Source organism: Epinephelus moara, chromosome 5, assembly GCF_006386435.1.
Source record: "Epinephelus moara isolate mb chromosome 5, YSFRI_EMoa_1.0, whole genome shotgun sequence".
NCBI lineage: Eukaryota > Metazoa > Chordata > Actinopteri > Perciformes > Serranidae > Epinephelus > Epinephelus moara.
In genome coordinates, this window is record NC_065510.1 from 44,436,788 (window position 1) to 44,448,498 (window position 11,711).

Sequence of the window (11,711 nt, forward strand, 5' to 3'; positions counted from 1 at the left end):
CACACTGTTATTTATATAAGCAGGGGATTTTAATACAAAGTTGTAACCACTGCATGTGAATGCGTGAATTGGTCAGATCTGCACTCCAGAGGAGAGCCTTCATTAGACTATGCAATATCGCCCACTACTGGGTTTGTAAGTTAATGAACTGTAATTAAAACTCTGTGCTTTAATTAGCCGCTATGAAACAACATGACCCTCTTCTATTTTATAATGCCTGTTAATATTATAATATTATAATGACGGTAACTGGTAATATGCAATGTATTATATTTTCAAAGTAACTTAACTGGTAATATGCAATGTATTATATTTTCAAAGTAACTTGCCCAACACTGTATATCATATATTATCTATTCAATATAATTACTTATATAATTAATATAAAATGCAGTATAATACATATTAAGTATGATTCCTTATCTCTGGAACTATCTGAAACACACCTTGTTAAGTTTTAAGTCTCACCAAGGTCGACTCAGCACTTATCTGCAGCGTCCTGTCTCACACAGTGGTCCTGCAGCATCACTGCTCCGCCACCACCCAGTGCTCCTACAGCAGGTTACAAATATACAAGATTACATATCTAATACTGTGAGAGAATATATATTTAGCATGATCATATACATACATTTGGTATTTATAATAATTCCCCATTTAGCCTGGTATGTTTCATTTATCAAAATAACTTATCTTGTGTTTTAAATCTCATTCAGGTCCTCAAACTTCCCTCTCACTTCGCTATCAATGTAATATCAGCTGAGCTGTAACATATTATAGACAGGTATACTCAACAGAATCACAAAGCCTAAAAAACAGACCATAAGTTCCGTTTTTGTTTCATTTCACCTCCTCCACTCAACAATCACGCAGCAATGTCATATTTAACTGAGCTAATATCTAACTCAGACTGGCTCGCAAAAAATCAGGACTGGAAGCACTCTAACTTCCCAATGTTAGATAAAATGGTTTAGGAGAAGACAATTTAAAACTAACAGGCTGTTCATGGTTAGCATTACCTGTATGGTGTGTACAGTATGTACAGTGTCCTAGCCTAATCTGTTATCTTATCTTTTAACATTACATAAATCTACTAATTTAATGGGAGATAATCCACTAACAAGCTTTAATGCACATGTTAATTTAGATAAGTTGTGCTGATAATGTAAAATTTGAGTCTTTGGACATCTTACCCGTTAAAAGTACATCACAGCCGGTCTTTTCTGCTGTAACTCCATTGGGTCCATGTCATTGGTTTGACAGCCCATTGGTTTGACATCCCATTAGTCCGACTGTCCGAGGTGCTGAACGGCTCGCAGCGGGCATATGGTGCGCCGCAACCAGCTTGAGGCGGAGCAGGCTGACGGCTTATGTGTTTGTCACTTTCTTTTTCATTTTAACCCACACCATGATCTTTTCCTGACCCTAACCAAGTGGTTTTTGTGCCTAAACCTAACCAGACCTTAACCACAGGGCATCATGATGATTTTGGAACGGACTTAGGAACAATGAGTTTAATATGGTCGGAACAATGGGATGTCGAACCAATGGGCTGTCGAACCAATGGGCAGTTCCCACTCCATTGCACTGCTAGCATGTGCCGCTTACTTCCGGGAACTAATGAGAGGCTCCGCGATCCGCCATTGCTGTGAAAAAATGGCCCATTAGAGTGAATGGAGAAGACGTGACTCTCTATTCAAGGGCTCTGGTCTGATGCATACTGTGGAATTTTTCCAAATCAGTATGACATCCGGGTATTTTTTGCATACTGCAGATTTTGCTTTTGTGTACATACTGCATACTATATACTACATTTAGGCAATATCAGTACATACTACTAGTATAGTATGCGGTTTTGAATACAGTCTGTCGAAACGTCTGTTGTGTACTGGTGCTGCCATCTAAGCTGGTTGATTAAACTTACTAAAAGGACATTTGAGAGTGCTGGCGTTTTTCCCTTTTTCACTGTTTTTGGCCGTGCACCTCACAAGGTGTATTTATTATGAGAGTTGTGCAAACTTCCCGCTCTGCCGCGTTTGGGAGGAGCCAAACGTCACCGGAAGGACCTGAGTAGTCCTGAGGGAACACGAGGACAACAGAACGGCCCCAAAGGCAGCTGGGCTGGTGACACACCTGTGGAGTGCCTCACACTTGCTCTACAGTTATGACAGCGTTAAGCGGAGTATCGTCATAAATACCCACGCCGTCACCTTGTGTCCGTTGTGCCTGAGTGCAAAGTAAGTTTACAGTAGGTGTTTATTGTTATGCTGTTTTCTGATGTACGTGGCGTGGAGCCGGAATGGCTGCCATGTTGTGATCAGTTCTCTCGCACACGGAGTTGTTTACATTAGATATATTGCCACAGACTGGTTAATATGTCCGCCTTTGTTTATATATGTGTTCTAAACATATAATACTGTTTCGATTAAGTGTTTACTACCGCGGATGGGCTCTACATCTGGCGATATTCACGTTTCTTAGAGTTGTTGTGTGTTACATTATAACAATGTGGTCTGAGGCGCCCCCGTGCGGCCAGTTTTCTTTGTGTAGTATCACGTCTGTTCAGTTCACAGTAATATGACTTTATTTCTGTACCATACTAATATAATTATTGTTTATCTATTTGTATGCTTCAGGAAACCACAACGAACACTGTACACTGTTCCAAGCTGTGTGAAATCATTAAAGAAGGGTTAAAGAGATCTCTGGAGTAGCCGCAGTTTTTCTGACAGAAGACTAAGGCCAGACTGTGTACGCCAGCATTCAAAATATAATTCACAAGAGTGCTTGCTTGTTCCTACGTGATTTTAATCTTAGTCATACCCCTTACATTCCAAGAGGTAAATTTCAATTTCTTAATGGAAGATATCTTAACCTAATTTCAAACCTATTGTATACATAATGCCTATAACTTTAAGCTGGTAATAGATCTGTTGCTTTTGTGTGAAGAACGTCTTTAAAGTGTGCCCTTGTGTCGTAATGTACTGCGAGACATGTAAATACAAACAATAACCTAATAAAGTCAAACAAGACCCTGCCATAAGAAACCCGTGTGGCCGTCTACCAAAAACTTGACAGCCCTGCTAATCATCCTCTCCTCTCCCTTCCTTAGGGGTGTAGCTAAGTGCATCAACTGATCCAGTGCAAAACAAGGGAGCAATTCACTAAACTAAACTTAATTCTATAATAAGACCAAAACCAAAAAAAGTATTCGTGTCTCCTGGCAAATTGAACACCAGAGAGTGTATGCTTTATTTGTGCCTTATTGTATACACCCTAAACATATAAACACAGATATCTCAAACATAGACCTATATTGGGTTTCAGGTTTGTAGTAAGATAAACTGAAGTAAGCCTATAGTCAGCTCGGGTGAGATAACCTGCTACAAAAAATAAATCATTTCATATTAAGCTTAATGCAACATCCTTTTCAAAACATAAAAGGTAATATAATATTATAGTGGACACGTCTATAAACCATAAATACATTTTAAACAGTACCAAACTAATGATGTCCCCAACCTGGAGTGTGTGTGACAGCAGCAGCTTAATTGATCTCAGCTTCGTCGGGAGATTCAAACTCACGCGTTTGACCATCTGTCGTCAGGCAAAGCTTGGCTGGATACATCATACCATACCGAATGTTCAGGGACCTTAGCTGTTGCTTCACCCAGTCGAAGCGCCTCCTCTGACGGTGTACCTCTGACGACCGGTCCGGGAAGAACATCACCTCCTGCTCTCCAAATTTCACCTTTCCTTTAGCCCTGGCAGCTCACATCGCTCTAGCATTATCTTGGAAATTCAAGAACTTAAAGATGAGGATTCTTGGCTTAGATTGGTGTCGAGTGGGAAGACGATGAGCGATCTCACTAGTTGGCGATGATGGGAAGACTCCTGGCCCCAATACCTCTGGCAGCCACTTCTCAAGGAAGGCTACTGGATCATTCTCCACTTTTTCGGGCAGGTTTACCAGACGCAGGATGCATCTCCTGGAAATATTTTCAGCCTCGTCTAACTTACTGGTGATGAGGTCAACTTGTTTAATTATGTCTCTGATCTTGCCCCTCTCTCTGAATTGTTGGAGTCCTCCAAATCACTGATGCGCCATTCCGCGTCATCCATGCTCTCTGAGAAGTTCCGAACGTCTGTTTTAATTTCTTGAATTGCCTTCAGGACTTCGTCCATCTTTTGGTCAAAGTAACTTTGCATTAAGTCAAGTTTTTGCATGATATCAGCACTGTGGGTCATCTTGGTTGATGCCATTTCTTTGTGAGGGGGAGAGCCAGCGTCGCCTAATGAGCTAGCAAGGCTAATGCTATCCGCCTCGTCTTCCTCCATCAATTCAGGATTCGTATTGTTCTTGTATGTCTTCCTCCTTGTCTTTCACGGCGACATAATATTGTTAAATCCTGCTGTAAAGGTTGGAGAAGTTCTGGAGATTAGGTCCACGTTTAAAGGATAGATTTCAAAAGTTTTTCAAAAAGTTTGCCAGGAGCACACACAGACATGTCTGTTCAGTTCAGAACCATAGCCACGCCCCTTTTAGTAAACCTTTTAACTGAAAAAAGTGAATGACTACTACAACAAAATGTGCTACAATTTAACATCAAAGTCAAACAGACAAAAGCAATTTTCACTTATGACATGCATGAGGCCATTTAGTGCTGTGTAAAATACTTTATGACAACATGTAGTCAAATTTTGGAGTAGGTTCCTCAATATGTGGCCTAATAGAACAAGAAGACTAAGATTGTACAGCCAAGCTTTCAGCTCTGTGGGGCTGCACTTAGGTATAGTAATGCTTTAAGCTGAATGCTAACATCAGAATGCACACAGTGACAATGCTGACATGGAGATGTCTTGCTGGTATAATTTGAAGTACAGCTGAAACTTGGGTAATTTGTTTTGTGGTTGTTTTCTCAGAAAGTGTTAGACAAATGAAAAATTTAGACCTGATGATAGCAACATAGAAAGTTCATACAATTTATCCTTTTAATTTCTTTGTTTATCAATCCACACAAGGCAGTTGAAATGTAACTTTTGAATAGCCCTCTTGTGACACACAACACAAATGCAATTATGGCAGAGGGGTAGTGCAGGGTAAGCCATAATACAGAACCCCTGGGACAGTTTGGGGTGTGGGTGCCTTGCTTGGGGGCACCTCGATGGTGCCCAGGGGGCCAGCTGGCTACTCCAGCTACACAACCACACTCTGTGCTTGACCGTACAGGGACTTGAACCAGGACTTGAACCCAAGCTAAGTCCCGACAGACTGAGCAACTGCTGCCCCTTTCTGAACACTGACATTAGTTGCCATACATTTCATAGCTAACCCTTGTCCTGCCTAACCCATCCAACAGTTGCTGAGACATCTTAGTTAAAACCACTAATGTCAACACCATAGTGACACCAGAGGGAAAGTCAAGGGATAACCCTCTTCACCATAACCAGTGGTGCTTTGACGTAAAATATCACAATGCTAACATGTTCACAATGACAATGCTAACATGCTGATGTTTAAATGTTTTCAATGTTCACCATCTTAATTTATCATGTAAGCATGTTAACATTTGCTAATTAGAACAAACACAAAGTTCAGCTGAGGCTGATGGGAATGTCATCAGTTCTGTAGGTATTTGGTTATAAACAAAGTATTGGACAAAATTTGACCTAATGATGGTGCTACATGAAAACTCTGTGGATCACCAGTCAGATTCACCCTCTGGCAACCATTAATGCCTGTAACAACTGTCATGGCAGTCCATCCAGTAATTATTAAGATAATTCAGTCTGGATCAACATGGTGAGCAGACTGAGCAACACACTGACATTGCCATTCTTAGAGCCTGCTGCTAGCATGGCAAAAAAGTACTGTAGGCCTAATACTACTACTCAGTCCCTCCAGGATGTTGTGATCAGTGGTGCAGTGTTAGTTGATGAGGTGGGTGTACTATTAGGTAGATGGGTAAGTTCACAACTACAATCACAAAAACAGCCTGCGAAATCCTGGAGGGACTGACTACTACTACTATAATACTAATTCCTGTTCCACATGCATTTCGTGGTGGCCATGGGTTTGATATGATAGGTCACAGGGTGTAATCAGGCCTACATGTACATTAAGACATATCTGACATGATTTCACTAAATCCAACATAGAGCCAAAATCCAGTGTCTCAGCTATGTTCCCCCTCATCTTGTGATTCCTCTCTGGTATTTTCCATGTGAGTGTCTTTGAGGCCATCAGAGGGCGAAGGCAGTGGGAAGGGTGGTTGGCTGTCAGGTGATTGACTGGGCGATTGTGAACCCGTTGGCGACCCTGGTGTTGCAAGGTTCACATCTCGGCTGCTCTTTCGCCTAATATGAGCTCTTAAACTTCTCCCTGGCACCATCAGTAGCCCCCCTCCTTCCTCTACCAGACCGTCAAACAGTGCTCCCAGACTCTGTCGTATTCTCACGCTGAAGTTTGGGCAGCTGAAGGCATACAGAATGGGGTTCAACACAGGATTCAAGAACGCAAAGGTTGTGGCCAAGGGCAGCCCCACCTCCACCAAATGGAGATATTCGGGCCAGTATTGTGCTGTTACCTCAATGATGCAGAAGATGTGATACGGAGCCCAGCACAGTACAAATGCTGCAATCACAAATGTTACCATTCTGGTGAAGCTCTGGGACAGCTGACTATTGGTGTGATTAGGGGTAGTAGGGGACAAGGTAGCAGGTGTCATGGATAAACATGGCCCGGAGGCCAGAGGCTTGAGAAAGATATTAGTGGTTTTTGTGGTTGTGGGTGTATTTATAGCTCCTGATGCCCCATCTTTGTTTGACACAATCAGTGCATCAGTGAACCTGCCGGCACTCTGCTTCCTCCTGCTCCTGTTCCTCAGGCTGAGAACAAGTTGGATGTAGCTTCCTGCAATCACCATCAGGGGGAACAGGAATGCCAGCAGCAACTTGGAGATGGCTGTTGCTGCCTGCCTTACTTTACAATCTCTCTCCAGAGAGGATGAATACAAGGCAAAATTATGATAGCACAGTTTCCTCCCATCCAATTTCTCAGTCACTGAGCGAAACATGAAGTAAGGTAATGTATTAATTGCTGCCCACAGCCAACCCAACACACACACCTTCCACGCTCCTGCTACTGAGCGGTGATTCTGGCTCCACACTGGCTTTGCCGCCAGAAGGCAGCGGTCCAGTGAAATGGCTGCCAGTAGGAAGGCTGACACAAACATGTTCACAAAGAAGATGGAAGCCTGTATTTTGCAAAGTAGGCTGCCGAGCTCCCAGCTGTGTGAGGAGGAAAGGTAGAAGGTGAAGAGGGGCAGTGTCAGGGTTGCAAGGAAGTCAGACATGGCCAGGTTGAGCACCCACACGGAGGTCACTGTGCGGCGCTGCAAGCGAAAACCAACCACCCAGAGGACAAGGGCGTTCTCCAAAATTCCCAGGCAGGAGACCAGACCGTGGATGCAAACCACCACCAAATTGGCCTGTGTGTTATTGTTGAGTTTGTGCTCCTTCATCATCTGCAGCAGGGGACAGAACAGCTGTCCCTCTGAGACGGCTGAGGTGGGGGTCATATTTGACATTTTTGCTCTGACAGAAAAAAGACAGACAAGAAGAGAATGGAGAGTGATCAAAATCAGTCAGGGTTTGGAGGTTCTGGTGCATACATGCTTGTTTTTGTTTGAAAGCTGTTATCTTCTGTGTTGGTGTCTGTCTATGCATGCTGAGTGGATAAGATTTGCAACAACAGTGGTGGTGTTGATGATGGTGGTGATGATGATATGACCTATAGACATGTCTTTGTCAGTAGGCAACTGATAAATCAGCACTCCCTTTCCTCATATACAGTGACTTAATGTAATGAGCTCTGTAATCGTCTGGCGTGTTAATCTTTATTGATCAATTACAAATCTACTGTGCTGCTAAGGAAACAAAATAAAACCTTATCATTTGCAGTTAAGGTGATAAATGTTACAGCTCAAGTTACACTGCGCATGTGCAATCCCCCCATGTTTGACCCCGTGTCTCAGCCTTCTCTTGAATAGCCTGCTGTGCGTCAACCTCGCCGCCATCTTGGGGAAGTCACGGCCGGCTGGCTAGTACTGTTGTGTATGGAGATAAGTCTTCAGCAAACTTGGCATGCTCACTCAAAAGTCTCAAAGTGTAATTGGGTGCCGGTTCAAAACATTACAGCAAAGCAGAAAAACCCAACAGTACTCACTAATAAGTATAATACTTTTTAATATAGTGGATTGCACAGCAGCAGTCTGTGGTTTGTGGGCGTGAGTCCTTTTTAACAGAAACCAGCTGGTTCAGATTAACATTAAAAACAATACAAATATGGATCATTCATAAATGCAACCTCAGTGATACATCAAATAGTCTAAATATAATAAAAAAATAGAATAATAGAAAATCTTGAAGCACAAAATACAATACAATATCAAAAGTTTCTTATATATTTTTTATATTATGTATATATATATATGTGTGTATGTGTATGTACATATATATATATATATATATATACACACATATATATGTATATGTATATATGCAGAGCGTGCCTTAAAAAAAAAAAAAAAAAAAAAGACAGGCAGGCCAGAGCAGACCACTTGCGGGTCAGGCCACCGGGGAACTCCTCCGTTCTCCCGTGGGCCGTTCGGGGCATGTTCTCTGGAAACCCAGAGATTTACAGTACACTGTCCCTTTGATGTAAGAAACATGTCAAATTCTGTTCCTGTGGTCTAACCACATACCAGCTTGGGCAACTTCACTTACTTGGGTAATACAGTCAGCATTTGCTTTAGAACCAACTGAGACCAGCATGCTGTTGTCAGGTTTAATGTTTATCTATGTGTCTATCAATCTGTCTTTCATTGAGATAAGCACTCTCTACGTCTCCTCCTGGACTACCAGGACACATAAATGAACTGAAAAGGAAAGTAAAAATCAAACCTTATTTGTCAAGATGCTGTTTTTTAACTTCAACTCTATCTCCCTTAATGGATAGCAGTCATGATGAAAAGCCTATCAGCACAGACTGTATCCACAGCAGTGTACTCATGTAACTGCAGCCATTATACCATCAAACCAAAGTTTGCCTGTCACCGAGGAGAAAAAAAAAACAGTAAGCATGGAGCTGGCGGCAGTGGAAGCACTTGTAAGTTGCACTGTTTCTTTTTTTAAATTCCTGAAAGACCTGTTAGCTTTGAGCTCATGTGTTGAAACACACAGCTCTGAATAACAAAGGAATCTTGTGCTATGCTAACACAGGCTAACATTAGCAGAACTAATACAGAGATGTTTGTCTATTGTGTCATCAGGCCTAACCCAACTGCACAAATATGTATTGTTTTGCAGTGGCACAGAGTGTGCAAATAAAAAACCAAACTGGCAGCAAACCAGCCAATAAAAATCCCCGGAAAATGTGCAACCGAGAGCTAATAAGCAAATGTGTAAGAAACTACATGAAACACTTTTAAGTGAACAACCAAACCAAAAAGGAAGACCTCAAAAAATAAGCATTTTTTCTGTTTCCACTGTGAAAAGTTGTGGATGGTACCAAGGGAACAGTTCCTCACCATCCCCATTATTGGTCACCCCTCTGGTGGGGTACCTAGCACACAGATCTGGTACTAAAAGGTGGAGCTAGAAACACTGCAGTCCGTTGATTTGTCAATAGAGAACGATCACTCTTGCCCAGGGCTGAGGTGTGGCTGGTTGTGAAGCTTTTGTACCCACTGTTCATACTGTGCCAAGTCTTATATACATTATTAAACTGTAACTATAAAATTAAAGGATGTTTCGCTGCCTCAATCTAGCAACAGCTGTTAGTCTGAGAAAAAAATAACTTAATTCACTGGGCCGACTGCCGGCAACCTTAAAGGAGCTATATGTAAGAAATCTAAAGCAAATAGTCGTAAAATCCTCCTAATATGTCACAGAGACTAAGGAATAATGTTCATATAACATACTGATCTCACCGACAACAATAGTACAGCCAGAATATTCGCATTTAAAAAAAATTTTTACGGTCCGCAAATCATGTTTATGTTTTGAATTTGTGTTTTGGCCTGTTGCGCCACCCACCGCCGTCTACCAGTCACGCAGTCAGTAGAGTCTCAGCATCAGTTACAGTTACGACTGAACTGCAGCAGCACGGCAAGCAGCATTAGCAGTGTCCCAGTACATAGCATTAGCAACCGGCTTCTCCTCAGCTGTATCCCGGCAGCATCGTTAGCAGTGTCCCAGTACATAGCATTAGCAGCCGGCTCCTCCTCAGCTGTATCCCGGCAGCAGCGTTAGCAGCAGAGAAGCCGGACTTGCTCGAACGGTCCACTGGAAAAAGATCAAGGACGTCGCCGCAGCCCTGCCACGGCAGCCGCCCGTGGGCAAACAAATCAGTCTCCAGCGTGCCGCTGTCCAGCAACCTCGAATCTGTTGGGGAGGGGGGCAGACACGACTCGCGGCAGTATTTTGAATTTGAGTGCAGTAACCGTTTTGGCCACATTCTTACATACAGCGCCTTTAAACGCTGAACGTTTACTTGTAATGTTACTCAATGCATGAGCTGACAACGTGAATCCATCAGCACAACTTCAATTTCAATATGACAACTTCGACCATTCCATTCGTTTTTATTGTCTTCATGGGATGACACACTTTTAGTAATGAGTGGATCCTCAAGCATTTAAAAATATATATTAATTTCGACTGGATTATGTGAACTGCATTTATTCTAATCCTCACAATAAACAAGGTGCAGATTTAGTTTAGTTTAGTTTATTAGTTTATAGTATCGTGGACAATCCCAATTAATTGACTGTAGAAATAACAGTAAAAAGAGCAACTTTAGCAAACATGGCTAATATCCAGCTGTAGTCCCCAGCCTGATGACAATAGGCACCCTAAAAAGAACAGTACATTACAGCACATTCATTAAAAAAAGAGAGAGTTAAGAGTGAAGAGAAAAAGATAGATCAATAAAGATAAAAAAGAACAGTAAAACATCAATACAATCATGCAGAGACAGCACATATAACATAACCAAAACATACAGAAGCAGCACATGCTTCCATCTGTGTCACCAGTGATGAGGAAATACAGTGAGTGCTGGATGGAGCATTGAGTGACAACAACCCTGCTCACATTTAAGACTAGTATTTGTGGTGGAAGTGCTAAGCGGACTTGGTATTTTACCACTCCTGGTTTCCTTGTCTTAAAGAAGCAACAGATAGCATATTTGCCTATATATATCATTATTAAAATAATGTGGGTTGCACAGGGTAGTATACACAGTAAAATCAGACTATCAGCGTTTACATAGGTTACTTAGTGACTTTGCAATAAGCTTCTGCCACCGGAGACAAATTTTCGCAGAAAAAATGTGCTTTACGGCAGGAAATGCGTCATGTATTGCCAAACTGGTTGGTCAGCCAATCAGGGACTGGGGCTGGTCCTTATGAGGAGCTGGCCATGGCATGAGATAGTTGAGTCAGGAGCACAATGGCAGATGGACAAAGTTTGGAGATAAGTGAAAAACGGCTAATCTGTCTGAGGAGGCGAGGATGCACAAAAAGGAGAGTGATAAAAGAAGAGGAAAAACAAGAGTAAACCTCAGTCAGGCGTTCAAGAGATGGAGGGAGCTCCGTGACCAAAGAGGCTTCAAAACCGATGTCCAGCTAGCTTTCTTTCTAATGGAT

At 42.2% G+C, this 11,711-nt stretch overlaps 1 protein-coding gene and 1 long non-coding RNA gene across 4 annotated transcripts in view; both read right to left on the reverse strand.

Annotated features, from left to right (window-relative positions):
* Positions 1 to 11,711, reverse strand: part of LOC126390157 (uncharacterized) — a 698,278-nt gene that overhangs the window by 545,027 nt on the left and 141,540 nt on the right. The window lies entirely within an intron of this gene.
* Positions 446 to 11,711, reverse strand: part of LOC126390133 (prostaglandin D2 receptor 2) — a 16,203-nt gene continuing 4,937 nt past the window's right edge. The window contains exons 1-3 of one of the 3 annotated variants that reach the window (XR_007569929.1): positions 8,965 to 9,030; positions 3,523 to 7,596; positions 447 to 552 (exon numbers count right to left, since the gene is read on the reverse strand). Coding sequence is in view for 2 of the 3 variants with exons in the window: in XM_050044290.1 (XP_049900247.1) it covers positions 6,177 to 7,589 (1,413 nt within the window). In the remaining variant the exon portion in view is untranslated. Of the gene's footprint in view, positions 7,597 to 8,964; positions 9,031 to 11,711 lie in introns of those variants that run through there. The other 2 variants (XM_050044290.1, XM_050044289.1) reach the window with 2 other exon arrangements.